Raw genomic sequence first — 26,407 nt, 5'->3', positions numbered from 1 at the left:
TCTACCCTGGCTGGCTTCTGGGACCTAGTGCCCAGGCAGCCCTCCCCCAGACATGCATATGCCCCTCCCACACACCCCCAGCCACCTCCATACATATCCCCATGAGGCAGGGTGTGCAGGGAGTGGATTACAGCTTGGCCTGGCCCTGAGGTATCAGTGCCCCGCAGCCTGGCCCCCTGATCCTGGCCTTGCCCAGCCATCCAGCTCCTGAATACTTCTCTGTCTGCCCAAAGCCCCATAGGGCGTTTTGGTAAGTTGTTGTGTGTGTGGGAAGGGGACGGGGTGCTGACCCAACCTGTGACAGCTTATCAAAACTGCCTATGTAGCCCTTGGGTCCAGATAATTGCCCACCCCTGCTATAAAGTACAAATGTAGCCTGCCTTCTACTTGATTTTACACTAACATGGCTAACTGTGTCTCTTTAAATTAATGGGTAACTTCAGCAACCGTCTTTTCTAGTTCAGCTCCACCAGTCTGGTTATATGGGGTCTTCCGTGTAACTACTATTTTGTCCTGTCTGTTTCAGTACTTTAGAGACTGCTTGTTGTTCTTAGTCTTCATAAGAATCGCATTCTAAGGTTGGTTTTTGATGCAGCCATGGTTTTGCCCTGTTTCTCAAGATTTCCAGCATGATAGTAATGAGTGCATTCTGACTGAAGCCCTTATTGGTTCTTAAAAAAACCCTCAAGGCACATAGTACTGCATTATTTAGAATATTGTTATTCTTAGTTTATTATTATATTGTAATATAATACTCTGAGTATTATTGTTCTTAGGCATTTTCAGTTTTATTTTCACAGTTTGTAGTAATCTACTCCTGCTGCAGGAGTGTTTTTCAAGTTATGCTGTATATGTACCATTTTAATAGCTCATATTTTAAAGAAACCGTCCATAAGACTGACAATTTGTTAGCATTAGAACTGTGAATAATAAAGAATAAGTTAGTCTTTTAAAAATCTTTACCTTATAAAGCATTTAGTAGTGTCACTGTGGTTCTTACGGTTTAAACAGATTGAAAATATCTAGGAAGTATGTCATCCTGTACTTCAGCTCACAGATACAGGTGGTTCTACACATTTAAAATATTTTTATAGTAATTTATCTTTTGTTAAGGTATTTATTTTTAAAGGTAGAATCACCCCATGCCTTGGCTTTGTTAGAAAATGGAAGTTAAATGCAAATAAAATATACTTCGATTCCCTAAAAGACCCTTCTTGAATTAGTCATTAAATTTGTGAAGGTAAAATATCATATGGAAAACTATTTCAGAATAACACATAATGCAGATTTTTAAAACAAAGCTTTTCCTTTGTATAGGTTACATTTACCAGAGACTCCAGGTAAACCCCTCTATGCTTGGCGAGGTATTTATTCTTCACTATGTCATTTTGAACAGCAGCTGTTGAGGTAACTACACAATTAAGTACAAAACTAATTTTAAAAGGAGCAATTGTCATTTTGACAAAAGTGCACCTTTCTGTTGAGGATCTGCTCTTAATGGTTTTTGTACCTTAAGAATTAATTTTCATAAACTGGATTTGTTTATGGATCCCACTAGCCTAAAGATACCCTAGTTACTCTACTTTTTGCTGAGGTTCATAGTTCAGATTTTTTTTTATTGTCATCACCTTTGTGGTTTTCTGGTGCTTTTCAGTTTTAACATCTGATGGGTAATTATGATCAATATCAACCTTTGTTATGGGAATAAATAGAAATTGACAAGTCTTTTAAGAAGTATTGTGAATGCTACTTTTTGGCAAAACCAAAAGGAGGAAACCAATCAACCATTTCTTTGAAACTGGAGCAGTTAAAAATGGAAAAACTGGTTTTGCTTTCTTTTGTCTTGCTAATGAAAGGAATAAGGCAATGTATCCTGCTTTGCTTTTGTTCTTGCTAACTGGATTTGTTTTCATATTTTAAAGATGCAAATTCACTGATTACCCTTTAGGAAACAAACTATATATTTTGGGCCCAGTATGTGCTGCAGTTAAATATATGATTATGTAAGCAGCTACTGTGACTGTTCACAAATGGTTAGTGGCTTCAAAAATAATAAAAATGAAGCCTTTTCAGTTCCCACTCAGGAAAGGGTGAGTTGGCTAGTACCTGTCATGTGCTTGTAGTTCAGGAGGGAGGGCACCTTTCTTCACTTAACCCTCTCTTTCACTCTGAGGAGAATTATCCAGCTTTTGTGAGAAGGGGTTTGTGGGATCCCTGTGTACCCTGCTGCATCCCATGGGCACAGAAATAAAGTAGGAGGTGCCCCCTGTTGACAGGTCTCTTCACTACATTAATCATTGGCATTGAGGTGGTGAGACAGACTATGGATTTGATGTAATGTTTCTGGTTTAACATGCTGTAATAATGTTGCCTGACTCAGTGTCCCTGATTAGCTTGTGCACAAGGGAAGTAGGGTTAATAGAGTCCCTGGTAGGTCCTAAAGCTAGGTCCGTCTTGTCTTTTCCTGTGGGAAGAGACAAGATGGACTTCTAGCATCAACAGTGAATTAAGTAGCCTTGTTTACACTTCAATACACTGGGATTGGAGGTAATACCTAGGAGGAGTCAAAGGAAATTGAGAGAGATGACTTTAGGGTCAGCCAGTGAAGAAGGAGAGCCTGAAGAGAGGAAACAGCTGAGCAGCATCAGAGCTTGGGACTGTGTGGACTGGAGAGAGAACAGTGAGCTAACTTTGGGTGCTGAGGGCTGGGTGGGCTGGACTGGGACCAGAATAACTGCTTAACCCTTTGCTGGAGACAGAGGACTTCTGGCCATGTGGCTTTTGTCTCAACTGAATGCCGTAGTTGAAGAGAAGCTATCTGTTTTGGGACTTGGAACATAGGGTGTACTTTTAGGAGCTGAACTGGAAGGTAGGTCCTTGGCAGGGCCACTGATAGCTAGTGAGGGTCAGGGACCAAAAGGACGGAGTCAGAGTCTGAAGGAGCTTGGGCTTCCTCCCCGCACTAGAGGATATGCCTGGGCTGACTTCAGGGTGAAACTGGACAAGGCTGGAGGCTCTGACCAGGATCTGTGATAGGGGTCACCTGAAAAGTCATCCACATTCTCCAGACAGAGGCAGTCTATTTTTACCTGTTACTACTCTGATTTTTCTACTGCAGAGAACATCAGTCTCTCTTGTCCATCCATGTACTTTGAGGGAGCTGGTAAAGATACTCCTGGCAGGCATGATCCAAGAAAGGTTCTTCTGGGATTGACAACCATCCCTTATCTGCTACGAAAGCACCATAAATGCTGCTCCTGTGACGCTCTGTAAAGCCAGAGGTTCTGGCGTTTCCCTTTAGCTCAGTGCCTTGTGGGGTGCATGTGCCACATGGTGTTGAGGTGACACTGAAGTGATGCTCAGAAGGAGAGGTTCCCCTAGATCTCTACTGCTGGATTGGGTGCAGCAGTGGAGTAGTAGCCCTTTTCCACTCATTCCAAGGTGAGAAGGGGTGAAGAAAAGTGAACAGCGTGCTGTCCCCAGAAGATAATAGAAGCTCGTGAGGGCAAACAACCAGCCAATGCCTCTGACTTCAGAATGGAATGAAAGAAAGGGGGTTTGGTGGAAGGCGTTCTTGCCTACTCTTGTGAAATGAACTCCAGGACCTGGACAAAGGCTCTTCAGTGAAGTTCTTTTAAATGCTTACAAAAAATGTCAACTCATGTTTGTTGGTATCAGGGTTTAAAAAATAGTTTGAGACTTCGACTTTCATGAAATGATTTACAAACCTAACCCTCTGTGTCATGTGTTTCTAACGCTGTAATAGATGAGTCCATTCTAAGAATGCAGGGTCCAGGCTGGATATACGAAAGTGTACGTGGATACAGGGTACTGGAAACACTGTCTGAGAGAACAAGAAGAATTCAGTCTGTGCCCAACAGTCTAATAAGACTGCATGTTACAGTGGATCACTGTGTCTTCATGACATTCAAACACTACAGAGGTTTTTTTCTCGGCGTTGGTGATTCTGACTTTACACAAGTGAAAATGTAGGACAGTCAAGCTGTGTGTACTGCTCTGTGTCACCACATTTTTTTTATGACCTAGCCTGGACTCAGCAGGTATATAGGATGGGAAGACTCCACTCCACAGCACATCCTAAAGTATAGAGAATAAACTTGTATGAAGTACAGGTTACAGCACTGACCTCTTGATATATGAAAGAGAGGAAAACATTTTAATTTTAAAAACAACTCAAGTCGTCATTCTGTAAAGGGAACTTTAAGAAGTCAGCCATATAGTATAAGGATTTTCCTAGCTATGTCATTTATGATCTACTTAAAAAAGAAAGCTGGTTTCCGTTAAAGGTTTTGTTGGATGCTAATCATACCAGTTTATTTCCTCTGTAGCCCAGCACTACTTCTGTTGACTCAAATGGATTCTTGGGCCTTAAATGGAACTTAGATGGTTCCTGTTAGTGTCTGGGCATTCATAATGAACTGTACTTACACTGGATAAGCTTGTCTATGTGTCCCAAACTCTTAACATGCTAACGTATACATTTGACCACAGAGAAAACCTACTGTATTTGTGTGAATTCGCAATGAGAGTTGCATTTTTCCTCCCCACCCTTTCAGCATAAGGGGAAAAAGCCCCTTGTCTTGGATTCGAGTACAAAGCAAGGAGCAGGTGGCAGCCCCAGCTCCCACTCCAGCCCTGACCTGGAGTTAGGCTCAGAGCCACAGCTGCAGCCTACTTCTTCCCTCTCTCTCCCCACCCCCCTGCAAGGGGGAAAGTGGTGGTGCCACAAGCTGCCCAGCCGGGGCAGGAGCACAGACAGCCATCCCTAGGGGTGTGTGGGGCCTGGGGCATATTAGCCTGTGTGGGGGTGGTGAGTGGCTGGTGGAGCAGCCGGAGTTGGTGGGGGGGGCAGTCCCAATCCCTCCCTCACTATGGGGGCATTGCTTTCCCCCCTCCGCCCACCACTACAGATTTACCAGCTGGAGGCAGCGGTGTCCAGTGCTCTTGAGGACTGCTGCTTTTTTAGTCTATGACCGAATCTCCGAATTGGGCCAAATCTATTACTGTTTAATTTGGAGCTTTAAATTGGTTTCCTGATTTGATTTGGATTTGGAGATTTGGCTGCCGAATAGGGCTGAATCTCCTCCAAATCAAATCAGCTACCGAAACTTCACATAGCCCTAATGGCCAGTCCCAACTCAGTAAATAGTTTAAGTAGAAAACAGCCCCCTGTCCCTGATGGTGCCCCTCACTCCCGACCCACAGTCCTTCCCCCCCCCCCCCAGCCCTGCTGGTGCCCCTCACTCTTGACCTGCTGCCTCCTACCCTCAGGCCCCAGCCCCCCCAGTGTTTGGGGGAGGGGAGGGGGGTGGGTATGTCAAGTGAGGGGATGTGGAGCATGTGGGAGCATGTGTCCTTCCCAGATTTGTACACCCATAGCAGGCATGGGGCTGCAGCCTGGCTGGATCAGCACAGACAGGAGCTGCCTCTGTGGCCCAGTGGGTGGGACTGAGCACAGGAGGGTAGAGTGGTCTGGTGAGACTTGTTGCCACCATTACTGCCAGAACCCCTGTGCTAGCCATGTTGCCAGTAGTGTGAGGAGTAGTGGATGGGGGTGGGGGCTGTGCTGCCCTCACCTCCCCCTGCCATCTGCTCTAGCCCACCACCATGTCCTGGTAACTGCTGCCACTCCCCTTAGGCCATGGCTTACCCTGGAGAGGAGGTGGAGTGGCAGGCAGTATCACCTGTGTCCCCCCTGACACGTCATCTATGTCCCCTTTCCCCTCCTTGCCCTATAGACTTACCTGTAGGGTGCTGCTCTCCACACTGCCTGGCCACCACATGGCTGTGTGTGCACGCACATGCACATGGTGCCCTCTGCATGATGGCCTTCCTCCTGCTTTCCCCAGCCCCAAGCAGCCCCTTGGAACTCTGCCAACCTGCAAGGGGAAACCTGTGGTTTCTCACGTTTTTCTCCTTTAAAGAATAATCCATTTTTAAAGTTTGATTAATTTTTTTAAAGTTTGTTCGCAACCCTTTCATATACTCTTGTGATCCACTTTTGGGCTGTGATCCACAGGTTGAGAAACACTGACCTAAGTGATCGACTACATCTGGTTTCTAGATGTATGTTAAGATAGAGTTTGGTAACAAAGTATTTTCACTCCTGTTCAGCAAAACATTTATGCACAAATTTGAAGTTGGCACGTGCTTAACTACCATTGAGTGGGATATCAGCACTCAGTTAAGCACACAGTTTAGTACTTCGTTGAAATGGAGATTTAACTTTATAAATGAGTATGCTACCCATGGTATTTCTTGGCTTACCACATTGAGTAAAATTGAGGAGACCAATATTCATACTTTGCATCATAAACAGGTCATTAGCATTTCAGGAAGAAATTTCTCCCATATAATATTGTGTAGTAGATTTTATCAGCTCCTTTATCTGGATTTTCAGATTCCAAACGGGTTATTGTTGGAGATTTGAATGTTGGACTCTAAGCATGTTGCAGTTGTTGTAGAGGATGTGTAAAACCCACAAATGGATGCAAGTCTGATCTCCTGCACTGGAAGGCATCTGTTATATCTAGTATGTTTGATTTGTGTACAAGAGCTAGAAGGTGCTTCATCCCCCCTGAGTTGTCAAGGCATGACATCCATAACTGAAGTAAACAGATGAATGAACTTGCTTTCTACCATGTATTTAATAAAGGTTCTGAATTTCACTTAATATTGTCATAAATTTGTCTGGCTGTTCTTATTTGGATATTATATGCAATATGTAGAAGATTATTCACCCTTATATGTTAGCTGCTTGTGTTACTTAAGTCAGTCAGGCATTCTTTCATTTTAAAGAAGACTTAATTTGCTGTATTAAATTATTTATTAATAGCCACAGATGGATCAAAACTGAAACCATTTAACATCTTTCTATTTTCCAATGGATGCCTTTGATACTCAAATCCCAGGTGCCCTAGTTCTAGTTTTGCAATGGAAAAACCCCCTTCAATTTTAGTCATTTCTAAAAGTAGGTAATAGAATAAATAGAGGAAGGGAATTCAGTTGTTTACTTGTGATTGTAAGATTACCAGCACAGGGACTTCTTATTTGCATCTTTTACACCATTGTTCATGATGGTGCTTGGTACTTAGTAGTAATTCTGAGAAAATGGGTTCCATTTCTGCAAATTGAAAAATAAAATGTTTTGCTTCTCAAATTTAATCATAGAATTATCCTAAAACTTGAGTGACCCTTATATTGTGCAACCAACCTGCTACATATCCAAGCCTTGAAAGCATCTTTGAGAAGAAATTATGACAACTACCAAACTTGTGATCTCCTACATAGAAAAAATCATTTTATAGCTATTTATGGGATTGAGTTGTCATTGCAGTTGGTTCAAGAGTTAATTGAACTGATTAAATATATAACATTATATAAAGCAAGACTTTGTTGCCCTTTAACAACAAATAATATAACCTTTTTATAATGACTTGTCAATAGTTTTCCAGTAACTAAAACACAAACTGTTAGATAATGAAATAACACATACATGCACGTGCACTATTGTGTTCACTAAATTGATAGCTGGGAATAGAATATGTGGTAAGATTATCGTTTTTAGAGAAATAGTACCCAACTTTTCAAAATAGTCTAATTAGTGGTTCCATGACCTTGTCTAAATAGGCAAGTTATAGTATAAATACGTTGATATAGTTGAAATAGCACAGCTCCAGTTGTGTATCTTAGTGGTTCTCAAACTAGTGGTTTGGACCTCATTTGGAGTTGCAGGCCCCACACAAATTGAGTTATAGTGGTCAGGCTCAGTCCAGAAGTAGGTTCAAGTGGAGAAAAAGGTTGGGGAATCACCAGGGTGAATGCAGATTTATTGGTATAAAATTGCTTCTCCTGTGACAGCATGTTACTGAATGGGCAGGAGAATAAGCTCTCTCTGTAAAACTGCCTCCACCTGAAAAGTTTGTAGCAATATAAATGTTCTGATTTTTTTTTTTTTTTTTTTAATTGTTATCCTAACTTAAGTAGTGAAACTTTTTTTCTAAAGAAAACTGCAAGTAAGTCTGGCTTATGTCAGAATTCTAAATCCCTTGTTGTAATGCAATGTCTTACAATAAACCTACCTACATTTATAAGACCCTACAAAGCATTGATAAAGCAAACCGTGAGGGAAATGGGAATGAAAGTGGAAATAATATCTACCTGTTCTAAGTGTTCAAATCTCATACAAAAATGATTCCAGATTTTAATATTTGCCTTTACAATAAATTAATCACTTTAATTGAAATTTTGTTTCAATTAAAAGTGGTTGGTACTGCTGTGATCAGGAGTTCAATTAAAAAATAACCTATTTTTCTAGAATAAATTGGCAGGCCCGTAGAGCCATAGACTCTGATATGGCCTAATTCTTTCTACTGAATCAATACGTACCTCCCAACCATACCCGTTGTAGATAAGCAGCTAGTCACAGTAGCTTAGTTAAAGACCATTGAGTTTATTGTAGCTACTTGTATACTATTTTTAAAGTAGCTCTATTGGACTCTCCATTTCTTAAATTTTGTATAGGAGCGTAAATACATTTGAATTGTATGAGGTATGATGGGTCTTGTATGTGTGAGTGCATGTACTTATGTGCATCTGGGCATCTTGGGAATTATATTGATGCTAATTTCCATAGCTTATTGATATGAGTACATATTATGGAAATTAAACTGTTGCATTCCTAAAAGCCAGTTGAAACCAGTGATCAATTTCCTGCTAGTTATTGACAGGCTCGTATATTATCAGTCTTTAATAATGCTCAAGAAAAAGAGGTGCAAGACTCAATGCTGAACTGCTCATGGCAGCTTATTCCCAAAATTATTTGTACTTCTTTATTATTTTTGGAAGGTCAAGAAAAAACATGTGTACAGATCTTATTGTTTACGTGAATGAGTGAAATATGACAGTTAAAGAAGTCTTCTCTGCTTTTCCTCGTTTGATTTATTTATTTTATTTATTTTTTAAAGATGCTTTCTTATTTGCACCTGCAACACTTTTTAGTGGTTCAGAATACATAAGTAAATAGATATCTGTGAGTCCTTATCTGTGTAGAGTCCAAGACTGTGTACCAGGCCTCTTAAAATTTGTATCTTAAAGTAAGCTAAGTTTTGACAATTTCAGGCAAATATGTATATTTTAAGAATGACTTCCTTTTGTTTGCTTCTGTTTGCAAAATGTATATAAACATTGGCATTCTTTGTGATATTTCAGGGAGATCTGATTTATTATTCAGCAATAATCAAAATGCAGTATGTCCTCTCCCTTTTTGTTTTGTAAATTATCCAATTTTACAGAACTTGGGAGTTATATACTTTGTGCAGTTTCAGGATTGGGGTTTCTAGGTCTAGAAAACTGGCCTGTTCTGGTAGCTGGTGGAAAATATATTTGGTTAGATTAAAGCCTAAATAATTCAATGAGGTTTAAAAATTATATTCTCTAGCACTTGCTCCAATTCCAGTGAGCCCAGGGTGTATGCATTGCACATGTAGTTAAATGGGTTGTTGCTTGAGAGTAACTGACTTTTCTATTCAGCTTTCCTACAAGTTTTCTTGCAGCAGACCATTCCTGTTGGGGGAGAGAGAAAGCCAAGAACACCATGGTGATGTCAGTCTAGTAGGAAAGAAGCTGTTGTCATGTTATCAAGTCCTAATAAAACCTGTTTTGAAATCTTGTTGTTCACACTTCGCTGGCTTGTGCTTGTGCTCGCTCGCTTGCACACTCTCTCTCTCTCTCTCTCTCTCTCTCTCTCTCTCTCTCTCTCTAAAGTCTCTCCTGGCATTGAATGAACTATATCCAAGCATCTATTTGAAAAACATCAGTCATTACTAGTTAACAATACAACTCATCCCTTAATGTACGTTGCTAACTCCACATGCCTGTTGCTATGGAAACAGTATTAATTAGATTTGAAAGAAACATGTAGATCAAGAAGGTAAGGGGGGTTGGTTTTAAGCAAATGTGTGTCTTAAAACACTGGTACTAGTATGCTAAGTTTAGGTTTTGACTCAGGCTTTTCTGCTCTTATTTTTGTTTGCTACTTTTAAGGACGTAAACTTAAAATAATTTAACAAGATTTTAAACTGTGCTGCAAATTTTGAAAAAGTAGACTACAAGCAAGAGGTGTTTAAGAGCAAACATTGTATATGTACACATTGGGCCACATCTCACTAACAGTTTTAAGTGGAAATTTCCATTCACTTCACTGTTGAGTTCTTCCTAAAAATTGCTGACCTGGAAATAAACTTAGTTTTGAGTGAAGTATTACATAGGCTTAATGGGATTTTTTTCTTATATAAGTGTGCCTAATAAGGCCCTTAAATTATAAGGAACTAAAATCAGTTCTTTGCATTGATTACCAGCATTATAAACTATATGTTTAGAATGTCCAGATGCCGCCAGTCTTACTCATTGAATGTTTTCTCATTCTGTGAATAGTTACCTTGTTTTTGGTGGGGCTGCTTGAGGAGGGAGAAACCACTTGTTGCAAATAAGGGTGAAAGAATTTGGTGAAAAGAATTGTGTGTTGATCTTTTTCTGTTAGTTGTATGAATATATTATGATTTACTTATACATTTTAAAGGCATGTTGGGCAGCCTCATAAAAATAGGGCAGTTTTGCAAAGAAATGTCTATCTAAATAAAGAATATGTTTTTTTGAATGTTAGTGGTATAATACTTGGAAGCCTTATTTTATGGAATTTTGGTTGGGAGTAATAGTTTGAGGGGTAGAGGAAAATGCAGACATTGTTTTACTTTAAACAGCCAAGTTTTAAGCAGTATTTTATGTTTCTCACTTTACCAGTAATACAATAGTACGTGATGCTGTTAAATAGTTACTAAAGGATTGTAAAGGAAAATCAAAGAGATAATTTATCCTAATATTATGCATCTATAGTTAACATCCTGCTGCATTACTAGCTCCTCACCACCCGCTTCAGTCTCAGAAGAGTTCCATACATCTCTGTGTGATCTGCTTCAAGACTGGGCTGGAAAGAAGCTTTTAACAAACTTTTGCTACCTCTCCTTCCAGTTCTGATTGCTAGGACCAACTCTCCCTTCCAACTACAATTGTGTAACGTGCCACTGGCAACTGGAGCTACTACTCAAATGGAAACATGACACAAAAGAATTTGACGTATTGTTATCTTCTTTACAAGTGTTTCAATAGCTTAAGGAAAAAAAAAAAAAAAAAAAAAAAGGGGGAGCCAGGGCCATGTGACCAGCCAGCTCTGCAGAGCATTAGCAGTGCTCTCTAGCCCCCAGTATGGGCACTACTGCTTCAGAGTTTTTGTTATGCTAAATACAAAGTAATAAGGGTTGAAAGTAGTGTAGTGCCTCATTCCCCAAAGCAAAGGATGCTTTGTGTCTGCGTATTTACTGTAAGTTACAAAATATACTTTTCTCAGGCAAAACTGTATTAATTTAGCAGAAGCATTATTTTACTAATTCTGTTTCTTCACAGAGCTCATCCTGCAAAGCAAGCCCTGGAAGGGATCTGCTGACAGCTTGTGGAAAGGAGTTAGTGATTGTGGCAAACAACAAACCTCTGCAGGATCACAAATATCAGTCAGACTAGTAAAACATGCATGGAGCTGTTGACGAATAGCAAATGGCTGTGGGGAGGAGGGCTCTTCCTTTGCATTTATATTAATATCTAAACTTATGGTTCAGAAGAAGTAGGAGCACAGAATGTGAGTTACTCCATTGTAGCCCTTGGTCCTGCACGGTATAGCTACATCGGAGACGAGGCAAAAAGTCCTCAAAGAAGGATAGACTGATCTTCATCTTGTGATTACTGGACAGAAGAAAGAAATAAAAGCCAAACTGGAATAAAATGCCAGCTAAAGGCAAATACTTCTTTAATGACAATGAAGACTGCAAGATAACAGACCCACTTTATGGGAAGTACTGCTACACAAGTCAACAGCAACCACTTCTTCTTCTTCTGCTCTTCATTGCAATTACTTTCTGCACTACACTAATTATTATTTTTTTTGTTAAACATGTAAGTTGAATCACTTGTTCTTGCTTTGTACCATGTTGTGTGATTGAAGGAATGTGTATCAAAACTCACAGACTTGTTAGATACATATTTAATTGAACGGTAACTCCTTGTTTCAGTATAGTTAGTTGTGAAGTTAAATGAAGAACGAAGGAACGCTAGGGACTGAGTGTGTGTGTCCAACAGCCCCCCTCCCCCCCTTCTCAAAAATGATTTATTGAGTGTCAGTTGGAAATTTATGGAAAACAATTGTTAGTGTGTGTGTGTGTGTTTTTTTAAAGGTAAATATAGAAGCTTTGCTAATTCAATTTTCTTCCCTCTCGGCATTTACAAACAGGAGTTGCAAATGGCATAAGCCATCAAGCCCACACCTGAATGTTTTTCAGAAGTGGTCCTCTTCACTCAGCAGAGGTGCTCAGCCCCATAGTAGCTTATGCCTAAGTTTTAATTGAAGCCCCCAGTTCAGTTCTCAGCCAAGAGAATCACAGTGGCTTAATTTTTTTCTGCTAAATACATTACAAACAATATTTTACCAGAACTAGAGGTTCAAAATGATTTTAGAGTAACAGGTGCATGTGTACACATTATTACATAAAGTTTAGAGAAATATAATTTTTTTTTCTTTCAGCCTTACAAGGAATTTTCCTTTTTCTGGGATATTTGTTATGTGCACAGACTTCTATATCTGTCTGAAAAGTACATCTACTTTCATTTTTATAGAAATAGCCCATTCACTTCAGTGTAATATGATGATGATGATGATGACATAACTGTATTGATGACATTTAGCATTTTTAAAGTTATTTGTACTGATTTTCCTCTTTAATAACATGTCTTGCTTGTTTGTTTGCTTGTTTTTATCAGGAAGCACATCATCATCTTGCTTTTGTTATTACAGTATGTATTACATTGGTAATATTTGCAATCATCTACTTGCTTGTATGCATTGAATCCTTATTTAGAAGATGGCTGAAATTATTTGGAATTTTGATTTGGATCTGCTTCCTAACCATAGGATATGTGTCTGTTTTTGATACTGAAGGTCAGCATTCATTCTGTGCATGGGAACAGGTATGTGCTTCCTGTTGGTTCGTACACTGACATTTAGAAAAGATACCTACCAATAGCTTATATTTTCTAACAAATGACATTACATAATATTTATTGTTTAGTTTTAGGTTAGCTACATCCCTAAATCAGTTCTGTTGTTATTGGATTGTTAAGATGACACTTTTTTTTGTTAACTTTGGACCTGATCCTGCAAAGACATATGCAAGTGCTAACCACAGATCTGTTGTACTACGCTGGAACAGTGTGTAAAGTAAAAAATCTGTTTAAACCTTGCAGCCTTTTATTTTTTAATGGAATTTTATTTTCCTTCAAGCAGTCTAAATTGATTATTTGCCTTGAATGCATCTTTGTTATTAGTGTGCTAGGAAAGAAATGAACATAAGAAGTTTTTTTGAAAAGAGCTGGGTGTGCCCAAAGGAAAATGTTTTCAAATCCAGTAGAGAGGTGAAGGGAACAATAAGAACTAATGACACATCCTGGCATTTCTGGGTGCGGCTGAAACTGATTACTTGGTATCTGTGATCAGAAAACTGGCAATTTTATGATGCCAAAAATATGTGTAGGAAACTCCTCCTCAGCTCTGATAATGTAAGCAAGAGCGTTTTTAATGAAATAAAAATCACTCTTAAGTGTACAGACTCCTGTCTCCTACTTCCAAATGAAGAAATTAGAAATTATTTATTAGACAATTAAAATCTGTTTTGCATTATGGCCACAACCTGGCAATTTATTTGCTGTAAACTTCAACTACTGTCACTATACAGTAGTTTAAGATATCTAGCTTTATTGTTAAGACTTATGTCTCTATATTTATTGCTGAGCTCCACTCTTCTGAGTCTTGACATTTGGAATATATTTAGTAGTGAAATCGATTAAAAATTTGGGGGGAAAATTCTCACTTTAGCTATATGACAAAGCAGAATTTGGTCATTGAAATATATTTTTGCTCATTTAACCAAAACAGTCGTCTCATTCAAAGCTGCGGGATATTATGTGAGCTAATATCTTTAGCTTGTTTTCTAAAATTGAGACAATATAATAATAGTAGGTCAGTTGGAACAGTAAATTTTTGCCATTTGCCTCAGGGCGTGACTAAATAATGGCATATATCAGTCCCTTGAACAAGTGAGCCACCTCATTAAGAACATGCTGCTGGCATAATTGCATCTTCATCGGGGCTTTTGTAAAATAGATCATTTGTGTTTCATACTTCCAAGCAGAATAGCTGTACTGGCAAGTTTTTTTTTAAGAGGAAACCAGGCTTGAAACCCCCATTAAGAAAGGAAGCTTATACCTGAAGCAGCAGTTGTCTGGCCTTGAAGTTTGTTGGAAAATCTGGTTGGAGACACTTGCAACGTATCTGACATAAACGTGTGATTTAGATTTATATAGGTTCTGTATATAGGGAAATCAGGGTGCATTTTGTGATATCTAGCTATGCATTTTAAATTTGTGTTCATGTGCAGTAGTGATTGTACCATTGTGTTGACACCAAGAAAGACTGTTTGGTTTTAGGATCAATAAAATGTTGAATAAATGTGCATGCAGGATGTGATGGCATTAATATTAGACTGCTGACTTGCAGCACTTGAGAAATTTGAAGTCCAGGCAGATATTTCTGTCCTTGCTTTGTACTTTGTTCCTGGTATGTAATTCTTATGTCACTTCATTCATCTGGTCTGCAAGCAGCCATAGGCATTACATATATGGAAACCCCTCCTTCTCCCCCCTCCCCAAAATAGTACTTTACTTTAAATTCGGTGCACTCCCATGCCGAGCCCAGCAGGGCATTAGTTGCACCTGGCTTTCCCAGCGTCTATAGATGAGGCACCTTCATGGGGCTTTTTTGGTACTTTGCATTTATCTCATAGCTGATTGAATTGGCTATTAGATAAAAGCACCAAAAAGCCCTGTTGAAGCTCCTGATCTATACAGAAGCCGTGGAGCTGAGCCTAAAGTAACATACTGCTGCTTCCAGTAAAGCTTCCAGTGGTTTGTTGGAGTTTTTTTCCACGTCTGTCAGTGTCCTATATGCTCAACCAAAGAAGAACTGGGGAAGTTAAGGATGAAGTGCCAACTTTAAACAACTGTCTTGGTGATGTATTTATGTTTAACCTTTGCCCAATGCTGTCATAGCTTTTATGGATATAGTTGCCCTTGTGATCTGAATTGTTCAAGAGTATTCAGCCTAAATAAATGTAAGAAGGTTGGTCTTATTTTTGCTCTGTAGTGACTGGCAGGTACCTGGTAACAGTTTTTTTTTTCTTTTTCTTTTCCTTTTTAAAGGTGCCATTCTTTCTATTCATAATATTTGCTGTTTATACCATGCTACCTTTTGGGATGTTAGAGGCTATTATAATCAGCATCCTTTCTGCGGTGTCCCATATTATAGCCCTAAGCATTGCAGCATCTCATGTTCTACCATTTAAAGAGTCCATTGTATTTCAGGTAAGGAAATGCTGGTTGTTTGAATATTCAAATATCTTGGATAGTATTTCCATTAGAGATAGTCATAGATTGCAAAGTTCAGATACAGGTCCAAAATTCCATGTTCTGAGATCTTGGTTTGGGTCCACATCCTATTTGTATGCTTCTCTTCAAGGAAATTACAAATGATGTCCACTGGTAAATATTTGCTTTTTATATATGATTCATCTATGCATTGTGTCACAAATTAAGGAGACTGGAAAGAAATGTGCAAAAGATTTAAAAGAATCCGCATTAGCAATATGTAAAAACTGGAAGGGGGGCATTACCAAAAATATTCAAGACTTACATGCACGATACTGAATGAATGATATTTTTACGGTGGAGAATGCTCCAGCAACACATCTGGATTTTTGAGACAAATGCATGAGAATCATAATTCTATTTCAAGTGAAGGATCAGGTTATAGTAATAAAGATTGTATAAGGTTTAAAAGCTCTTTGATGAAAAAGAAAAGTTTTCAACTTCATTGAACTTCATTGATTCCATGATTTTAGGAGCTTATTATGCTGTAGCCTTTATGTAGGATGTCATATGAAAAAGATCCTTAGTTGCTTAAATTACTTGATAGCAGTGCATACACACATCTTAAGTTGACTTAAAATAAGGTGATTTAAGTAAGTTGACTTAAGTTAAGCCACATCGGAGCTTACACACGTATAGCTCCTTGACATAGCAGCAGCCATCTTGTTAGCCCTCCCCTGCAGTAGCCCTGGTCGCCAGGTAGGTGTCACTGCAAGCTGCGGCTGGGAGGCTGGGCTGCCCCACCCCTCACCCTGTCACTCAGGGCAGCCCAACCCCTCCTAGTCCTTAAAGGGACTGCCTCACCACTGGCTGCCTCTTACTCAGGACAGAGATGGTCTTAGCTGGGAGTGGGAGCAGCTGGCCTTCATGCTGCACGTGCCTTTAAGAGCCTGAGAATGTGGCAGAAATGTGGCTTCAGGCAGTGCAGGTGGTGGAATAAGGAAGTGATTGCCCCAGAGGCTCATGGGGCATAGGAGTGTTGGAACAAGTTAAGTCGGCTTAAGTTGGCTTAGCTGACACGTACTTTAAGTTGACTTAGAGTCTGCTTAACTAATCTGACTCAAGATAATACATGTTGGAGACGTATTATCTTGCGCTGCATTTAAGTCTATTGTGCTCCACATATGTGTGTATGCTTTGATGGTTAAGTTGACTTAACTGTCAGCAAGTTAGTGTGTGTGTATGCACTCTGGGGCCACATCCATGTGAGCATGGATGTGTGTTTCCTCGGGGACAAGAAGCAGTGGCTCACCTTATGCCACTGCTGTTTGTCCCTGGGGAATGCCTGTGCCACACATGCTCTGGCATGCGGCAGGTTACCCCAGGGGGAGTAGGGGAGGCTGGGGCTAGCAACTGTGCTGGCCCCAGCAGCTTAACCTGGGATACTGGGGGCTGGGGAAGCTACAGCTGCAATACTCCTGCAGCTGGGAGCCTACCAACAGTTGGAGCATAGCTCTGGCCAGCCAGGTGCTAGTTTTGGGCAGCATCTGCTGCCACCATGTGTGCAACCCTGCTTTTTTTCTGTGTGGGTTTTTTTGACCCTGGGATTTCTTGGGGTCAAAAACCCACCCTGCACTGCAATGTAGCAGTGTGGAGAACGCTTGAATGCGTGGAGTGTGGCACCACTGTGCTCATCTGGACACAGCCTATGAGGACAAGTAGATCAAATGTAGTTCCTTTTCTGAATGAGTGAGCATTTTCATTAATGACTGGGACAAATATACTGTGTCCTATTAAACAGAGTGCTTTACTTTTTGTTATAATTTTATCTTGATCACGGTGAAGGACTAGGGAGTTTGGCATATGTTCTGCACTCATGTTGTATACTTCTAAAAAGAAATTTCAGATTGTTGAATGAATGTGACATAATTTCTCAGTGCCCTACTGGCTTCATGTAGTACATTGCTAGAAGGAGCACAGATAATAGAAGGATGAGTATGGTATAAGAGCTTTTATAGAATATAGTAGAAATTAGCACTGAATACTTCACATTTTTTTATTTGTAAGGCATATGAAAGAAGTGTAGCCAAAAGATATACATATTTCTAAAATGATAATGATATAATGAGGGTTTTTTTTGCAAGTAACTTTCTTTGTCTTTACAAAGAAAATCAGTTACAAAGGTTTAGGTAAATTCTAGAATTTTACATATGATAGTTTAAAAAATTAAATTACAAGATGAAGTAAATATCTAAAAGGAAAGAACATGATAATTTGATCTAAAGTAGGTAAAGCTACAGTTGCACCATAGAGATCTGTGATTTCCAGCTGTCCTTTTGTAAGTTTTATAAGCGCAATCTTTTTGTCTGCTATCTACCCAACCCGCTGTCTTTTTCCCCTTGTGGGCTTAATCCCTATTTTTTTTAACTTTACAGTATGTTTTCAGGCTTCATGTTTGTTTTAATTTTGACAAAAAAACAGATTATAATACTTTTTTCCACAAAGTGGCTGCTCTTTGCTCTTGCTTTGTTGTGTAACAGTATTCTTTAGGGGTGCACTGGTAGAGATTTTTGGGGCTGGTACTGATAGCCAGTTTTTAAGGAACCATATTGTCTGATACTGATCTGATTTCCAATATGCAGCCTGGTAACCGGTGTGTGGCTGGTAAGTCTGTTGTGGCAGAAGAGGTGGGGGAAGGAAGGAGCATGGCAGGGGGGCAGATCAAGGCCCCTGTGGTGAGGGAGGGAGTGGGGCTGGAGTAGGTGTCGTTGGGGTGGGGCATGGCATGGCGTGGGAGCCGTGGCTCGTCTGGGGGACATGGGGAGGCAGAGGCAGCTCCTGCCACTGTGTGCACCCCAGGAGGGCACAAGGAGGGGTTGTGCCCCCTGGTTCTGTGTGGTGCGGGCTGCTGCCACAGGCTGCCGCTGCAGCCTGGGACCGGGGCTGTGCTGGGCTCTTCCTGGTGGGGGCTGGGCTGGGCTGCACTTGGGGCAGGCAGTGGAGGCACTGGGAGGGAGGCTATGGTGGTGGGGAGGCACTGCAACCACCCCAAAATTCACCGTAAGCCCCCCTTCCCAGTGCCATCATCATCTACTCTGAGTGCAGCCCCAGCCCACCCACCCCCCACACTGGGAAGAGCCCGCTGCCCCAGGCTCACAGTGGCAACCTGCCCCACGCAGATCTACGGACACATGCCTCTCCTCCCCTGCTCCCCCGGTGCCCTCCCAGGTTGTGCACAGTGGCGGGAGCTGCTCCCCACTCCCTGCGCCCCCCCCGGATGAGCCGCGGCTCCATCCTGCCCTGGCTGGGCAGTGCCTGCCACAGCCCCAACCCTAGCCCCCCACCCTCCCTCACCGTGGGGGCCCTGATTTGCTTTCCCCATGCCTTTTCCTTCCCCACTCCCCTTCCACCACAATAGACTTACCTGCTGCATGCAGCTCTCCAAGATGCCGGGTTGTGCTCCTTGCTGCCTATGTGTTGAGCTGTGGCTGTGCACATGCACGGGGCATTTATTGGCCACGTTATTGGCCACATCAGGCTGATTTCCGATGCAGTCAATTTTCTTTATATCAGTGCTGATCTGATATCGGACCGATGTATTGGTGCACCTGTAGTAATCTTATTTGATTGTCAGTCTGGTGTTAGTTAACAGTAGCTTTGCTAGGATTATCTATGAATCTTTCTTGTTTTATGATCATGTTTACAAAAAAAAAAAGGTTTTTCAGTTGTCTTACACATCAGGAGGAAACATTAATTACTAGTCAGTGACACAAGAGCTGTATTCTTTTGACTATTTTATTATCTAGACAACATACCATTTGTGTTTCACAGTCAGCTCCCCTTGAAAGGTAAATTAAGCCCTTGTGTGAGGCCTCCATTTGGATTATTTTCAGTGTTTAAAGGGAAGAGGAAGATCCATTTGATCTATAAAGGAAGAATTTTTTATTAGATGTTTCCTGCGCTCAATCATATTTTTTTTTCCTAGGTAGTGAAGCATTTGAGATTGATACAGATTTTCCATGAATGAGAGGAGGGCTGTTAGGTCGGGCAAAGGCATTTTGGAAATTGTTGGCTCTAAGAAAAGACTTCTTAATCATTTTGTATATTTTAGGCAGGTGCAGGCAATTATTTTGGGCGGAGGGCCACTTACTGAGTTTTGGCAAGCCATCAAAGGCTGCATGCCTGGCTGCCAGGGGCAGATAAATATTCATTTTCTAAATTCTTTAGGGGCCCCACAGGCTGGATAGAATGGCCTGGCGGGCCGCATCTAGCCCGCGGGCCACATTTTGCCCTCTCCTAATCTTAGGGCACAATGTGGAAAAAAGCTAACCATGATTTCCTATAATGATAGGTGTGCTTCCAAAATCAAGGATGTTTGAGAGTGCTCACCTCACCTTTTGAAACTGATTTGATAATAAAAGTGTTATTTTTTAAATCCCCTTTGTACTTTACATGGTTTAATCATTATCATGCTTTTTCTCTTTTGTATTGTACATCAGGAACACCAGCCACATTTGCATCAGTGCTTTAAGAAATTTTAACAAATTTGGGGCACCCTATCAAAAAGTGAAAGCATGCATCAGTTGATCCCTTCCCAGCCAGCCCTCCTTTCCATTCCAAGGCCAAGAAGCTAATTTTTCTTTCCTGTTACAGTTTTGGAGTAACGGCTGTAAAATGTATGCCTACAGCTAGAAATGATCACTTTCCTACAATCAAAAGAGCAGGGAGGAAAAAAAGATAAATCAGAATTTGTTTCAGCATAATCTTGACAGACTAAACTGTTAGCACCAGTCCCTTCCCCTTGGAGGAAAAGGAGCAGGAGTCTTTTACTGCATCTCTTTGATCAAGTGGCAGATTTAAATAGAGAGTGAATGTCAGCCTGATCTTTGGGAAGGTGAAGGAAGAGGTTTGTGTTCTCTAAACTAAATGCCTGTGTCTGGGGAAAAAAAAATCAGGCATTTCCTAACAGCAATTGGTATGTACCAACACCACCTTACCAAAGCATTTTCACAACCACTTGGCTAGCACTACCACTTGTCTATCCTGCTGCTTTTAAAAAAGATAAAAAGCTAGAATAAGGAGTTCACCCTCAGTGATTCGCGGATAGCACATTTTTTATATGTACAGGTCATGTCTCATTAAATGAGATACCTCTCAATGACCTTACTTCCTTTCCAGATGAATGTTTGTGGTAGAGTGAGGTCACTGCTCTTTCTAACATTTGATATTCATTCCATTATTAGCAGTAGATGTGTTTTCAATGCACTAATCACAGTCCAGAGCAATCTCTGTGGATTAAAAGCTCCCTTAGTAACTGAACTGGGGGTTATTCTAGACAGTTTCTCTAAAAGCAGTTAGCTTGTATCTTCAGAGTGATTTTGAGCGTCTCGATTCTTAGAGGCCGTAGGTCACAGGTTTGAGACTCATAACACCATTTGCAAATCGTGTGAAATTTGTCATCTTTAAAAAAGTATGAGACAACAAGTACCTCAGAATTGTGGCATTTGGGGGTAAAGAAGAAAGGGAGATAAAGATAAGACTGTTCAAGCTATATACGATAGCTGTGTAAATGTATATTATTTGTGTATGATTGTTTGGTTTTACAAATTAATTTGTTCTGCATGCTAGAGAAAAGATTTGCACATGGAAAATAATTCACGGGTATTCCCATCTTTATATTTGATATATCAATGTTAAAGACAGACCTGCTGGAGACAGAGGGTATATTTTTAGAAACATTAATTGATGTAAATGATAACCAGCAAATCAAAAAAGTCAAACCTGGCCTGTCTACTACTTTTCCCCAACCCTGCTTTGAGGGAGAGGGTTTGTGCAAGGGAAGGGGAGGAAAAAAATATTACTACTTGATTTCTTTTATAAGTCCTAGAGGAATGATTGCTACACAACCTGCACATTTCTAAATAACAGTGAAAATTGACAAGACTTTGGCTAATTTCGCACTTCTCTTGCTTGGCAAATTATAAGCAGCATTGGGGCTGCTCTTTGGACAGCAGTGCAGCAGTTTATTTTAGTAAAGGTGACCAAAGATAATCTTCACAAACGTAAGGACTAGATATATATTTTTTTTTAAATGACTTCCTAAATTCTGATGAGTTTCTAGCTGGGGTCATCTAGACCCAGTACTCTTTCCTGCTTATGCAGGGGGTCGGACTCGATGATCTATTGAGGTCCCTTCCGACCCTAACATCTATGAATCTATGAATACGTTGGAGCAGAGCTGTTCTTCTCCTTAATGTTTGATTTAATTAGATAGTGTCCACCAGCTGTTAGCAGTTTTGATCTAATAAATGTTGATTCTAATAAGCATTAACAAAGTAAGAAGTCTGTGTGGAATTCCATCCAGAAATCTGTATGGCTTTGGTATTTGGTTGTATTTTACTCATTGTCTTACTAGCTAGAAGAAAAACATATATGAAAACCAGATTATGGTTTAAGACTTCGATTCCAATAAGCATCTCTCTGGTTTTATAAAGGAAGGCACTAATGAGTGGAGGAAAACATGAACATCAGGATTTTGGGGTTCAATTTGAGTTTTTAATTCTAATATGCACTAATTCTATTAAGCAGGGGTCTAATTAACAGGTGGACACTAACTCAGTGAAACAATTCCAACCTGCTCCCTGTCCCAGAGCTGGCTATTCCAAGGGGTTCCTCTATAGATTCATCTAATAAACAGCCTAAACCTACCTCCTTTAGATTGTGGATAATGGTAAAGTTAGTGGGCCATAGCTCTCATGATGAGACAGTATGGCTCTTACACTGTCTGTCTTTTCTTAAAGGGTTCCAAGTGCCATTTCAGGAGAACTCAGTCATACTGATGCATGTGCTCATTGGGAATTTTCCCAAGTTAGTTATATACAGATTTATGTTTTTTAAGATCGCTATAATAAAAGCATTCATGTTCTGTTTAACAGATACACACTGATTAGTGCAAAAAATGTGGTAGTAATTTGCTTGTGTGAAAGGATGAGAAAAATGTAAATGTTTTGGTATGTGGTAGCCAAAAAACATCTAATATCACTTCAGTACGTAGTGCCAACTGGTGACTGTTCTGCAGTACTTAAGTATGTTTTCTTCCCTTGCAGTTACTTGCCAATGCTGTCATTTTTCTCTGTGGTAACTTGATGGGTGCATTTCACAAGTATCGAATGCAGGATGCTTCATGGGATTTGTACAGATATACTTTGAAGTGCATTCAAGTCCGAATGAAACTGAAGATTGAAAAGAGGCAACAGGTGAGTGAAAGATCTCTTACAGGAGTTGCATGTCATCTTTTGAGTGTCGAATATAATTTTGTAAGGTTTGCGATGGATATGCACTGACAAGCTCAAGCTGATCCCTGTTGCACACTCTTCTTGTCAAAAAAAATTGTGACGCTGACAACAGAGGGGGGAAATTAAGGGAGCAAGCTGATTAATGTATGACTTGTCTTAATAATAATTAAAACCTGTAAATGGAAAGGAGTTCCAAAGACTGAATTCATTCTACAATGCATGTCTGTCATGTACAAGTAACATGTTGCAGTCCTATTGTGCTACCAGAGGAATGTGACCGATTTCTTTAGTTATATCAAGTTGTATTATTTTAGGAAAAGAATGTCAGCAATTCAGATAAAAAGAAACTTTTTAGGTTAGTACAGATGAAAATTCCTTTGAAGTTTTTAAATTAATAATCCTACTTTCTTTAGTCAGTTGTCGGATGCTAGAAATTCTGTAGTCTTATTCTCTCCTTAAAGAGTATGTTCCTTGCCTCAGAAAATGATTCTCTACTAGCACAGAAATAGATCTATTTGTAAAGTAGCTAAGCAAGTAAATGCACAGTATTGTGTAAAATAAATATGCCAACAGCATTTTAAAAGTGGGAAATAATTGCTTGTTTTAGAATTCATTGTTAGAAGTGAGTATTGTTAAGTGCTGTGAAATTTAGGCATTCATACGAATGTAGGAGGTAATGGTAACTCTATTGTAAGTTAGCAATGATGTTTAGTTGTAAAAAGAAAACCACAAAAGAACCGTAGAGCGGCAGAAGGTTTTTCTTGTCTTGATTATGGTGTGACTGATCAGCTGTTAAGCCTCTCTTGTATTTGACCTTTATGGGTCCATTTTACTTGTGCAAATTTAGGTGCTATAAGTTCCTTTGGCTTTTGTTTGGTGATTCTCATTAAAAAATTAGGTGACTGTGGTGTCGATCCCTACATGGTCAGATGGGTTGCTGTTTGGCTGGAGGGCCGTACCCAAAGAGTGGTGGTGGATGGGTCTTTTTTGACCTGGAAGGATGTGGGCAGTGGGGTTCCTCAGGGCTCGGTCCTCGGGCCTGCACTGTTCAACATCTTCATCAGCGACTTGGACGAGGGGGTGAATAGCACCTTGTTCAAATTCGCAGATGACACTAAGGGTGGGGGGGGGGGGCATGCTAGAGGGGAGGGACAAGTTGCAATCAGATCTGGACAGGTTACAGAGGTGGGCGGATGAGAATAGAATGGGTTTCAACACTGACAAGTGCAAGGTACTGCACCTGGGGAGGAAGAACCAGCAGCATACCTACAGGCTGGGGAACTCCCCTCTCGCCAGCACAAAGGCAGAAAAGGATCTTGGAGTCATTATTGACTCAAAGATGAACATGGGCCACCAATGTGGGGATGCAGTCAGAAAGGCTAACCGCACCTTGTCATTCATCCACAGATGCATCACGAGCAGGTCCAAGGAGGCGATCCTCCCCCTCTATGCGACCTTGGTCAGGCCACAGTTGGAGTACTGCATCCAGTTCTGGGTGCCGCACTTCAGGAGGGATGTGGACAACACTGAGAAGGTCCAGAGGAGGGCCACTCACATGATCGGGGGCAGCAGGGCAGGTCCTATGAGGATAGGCTACGGGATCTGAACCTGTTCTTCTTCCACAAGAGGAGGCTGAGGGGAGATCTGGTGGCCATCTATAAACTCCCCAAGGGAGACCGGCAGGCAATGGGAGAGTCCCTGTTCCCCCGAGCACTACCGGGAGTAACAAGGAACAGCGGACATAAGCTGACAGAGAGTAGATTCAGGCTGGATATCAGGAGGCACTACTTCACAGTCAGGGCGGCTAGGATCTGGAACCAACTTCCAAGGGAAGTGGTCTTCGCTTCTACCCTGAGGGTCTTTAAGAGGAGGCTGGATAGACACCTTGCTGGGGTCGTCTGACCCCAGCATTCTTTCCTCCCTGTGGCAGGGGGGCAGACTTGATGATCTGCTCAGGTCCCTTCTGACCCTACTAACTATTATTAGTAGGGTCAAAACTGTTATTTTTGTACACACCCAACTATCTTTGTTATTCTTCTTGGCCACTTTAAGCCCTGTTTACTGTTGTATACTTGTTGCTAATAGTGAAGCCAATCCTGAAAGGACTAATCAATACAAATCTTGCTGCTGATTTAGATTAGGAACCCATGCTTACTTGGTATTGTTGCAGATATTTTGCCTTTAATTAAAATATGTAAGGATTTGAAAATTGTCAATGTGGAAGAAGAAATCCTAGGAAATCTTGTAGCATTGCTTGGATTATAGATGTTAACCTTTTAAACTGTTGCTGTGTTTTAAAAAATGATCTTGAAACCTGTATCTTCAATTTTAGGAAACTGGGGTTGCAAAAATTGTTTTAGAGCCTTGCCTCCTTTTCTTCCCTCATGCTAAATAGGATGGAGGTCCTGGAGAGGAACAGGGTTAAGAACTGCCGATTTTTGAATGCAGTATATCTACAAGTTGCGACCTGAACGCAGGGAGCAGAAAATTACTCGTCTGACTGAACTGGAAGAAAGGCAACAAATCGTTACTATTAACAATTAGGGGTGTGTGAAGCAGGCCATATTCAATTTGGATTTGGCCAGATTCTGGGGACAGTGATTCAATTTGCTGATTCGGATCACTGTCCCGATTCGATTCAGCTGAATCTGAAGGTTCCATTCTGATTCAGAGAATCGGCGATTCGGCCATAGACACAGCTTTATATGATGTTTTTCTACATACCTCGAGGTACCACACAGCTTGTGAACGCTGAGCTGGTTGGATGGATGGAGCGTCCCAAAGAAGTGCGGAGGGGTCCCCTGTGTGCTTGGCGGCAGACCTGGCCATGGACCGGAAGTGGTTCCGATCCACTTCTGGGTCTGTTGCTGAGTGCACAGGACAACCCTTCCCCCCCCGCCCCCCTCCTGGCTCGGTGATTGGCTGCAGAGGGACCCCAGATGCACCCCCCCAGATCCAGAAGGCACCAGTTGCTGAGCCAGGGGCTGGGGGCGTTCCCTGTGCATTCCGTGGTGGACTTGGAAGTGGACTGGAAGTACTTCTGGTCCGCTCCCAGGTCTGCCACTGAGCGTGCAGGGCACCCCCCCCCCCACACACACTCCTGTGGGACGCTCCATCCGTCCCACCATTTGCGTTCACGAGCCATGCCTGGTACCTTGAGGTATGTAGAAAAAACATGTAAAGCTAGGTCTGTGTCCAATCGTTGAATTTTTCCGAATCGAATTGGAGGCTTCTGATTTGATTTGGAGGGATTAATGGGTCTCCTGATTCGATTTGGAATTGGAGATTCAGCTGCTGAATCAGACTGAATCTCCTCCAAATTGAATCAGCGACTGAAGCTTCACACAGCACTATTAACAATGTGTCCTCTCCTACTTATCCCATGAGAGGAGATTACAAAGCCTACAAGAAGGTCTTCACATAAATGCTCTTTGTTCCCAGATCACAGCTAGGAAAGCCTTTAATTGACTTTGTCCATGTGTTCTTTGTAAGGATCTTGACTGATTCTCATATGGTAACTTCTTTCTTTCTCTAACCTGGCTGTCTCCCTGAATCACAGTTGTGCTCAA

The 26,407-nt window shown here is 41.0% G+C and overlaps 1 protein-coding gene across 1 annotated transcript in view; it reads left to right on the top strand.

Annotated features, from left to right (window-relative positions):
• The first annotated feature begins 11,059 nt into the window (after positions 1-11,059).
• The window catches only part of ADCY7 (adenylate cyclase 7), a 62,844-nt gene continuing 47,496 nt past the window's right edge, over positions 11,060-26,407 (top strand). The window contains exons 1-5 of the mRNA XM_025213620.1: positions 11,060-11,398; positions 11,482-12,024; positions 12,886-13,092; positions 15,379-15,540; positions 22,650-22,799. Of these exons, the coding sequence (XP_025069405.1) occupies positions 11,854-12,024; positions 12,886-13,092; positions 15,379-15,540; positions 22,650-22,799 (690 nt within the window). The 5' untranslated portion in view covers positions 11,060-11,398; positions 11,482-11,853. The remainder of the gene's footprint in view (positions 11,399-11,481; positions 12,025-12,885; positions 13,093-15,378; positions 15,541-22,649; positions 22,800-26,407) is intronic.

This window comes from Alligator sinensis, unplaced genomic scaffold (genome assembly GCF_000455745.1).
Source record: "Alligator sinensis unplaced genomic scaffold, ASM45574v1 scaffold933_1, whole genome shotgun sequence".
Classification (NCBI taxonomy): domain Eukaryota; kingdom Metazoa; phylum Chordata; order Crocodylia; family Alligatoridae; genus Alligator; species Alligator sinensis.
This window is presented reverse-complemented; position numbering and strand designations above follow the sequence as displayed.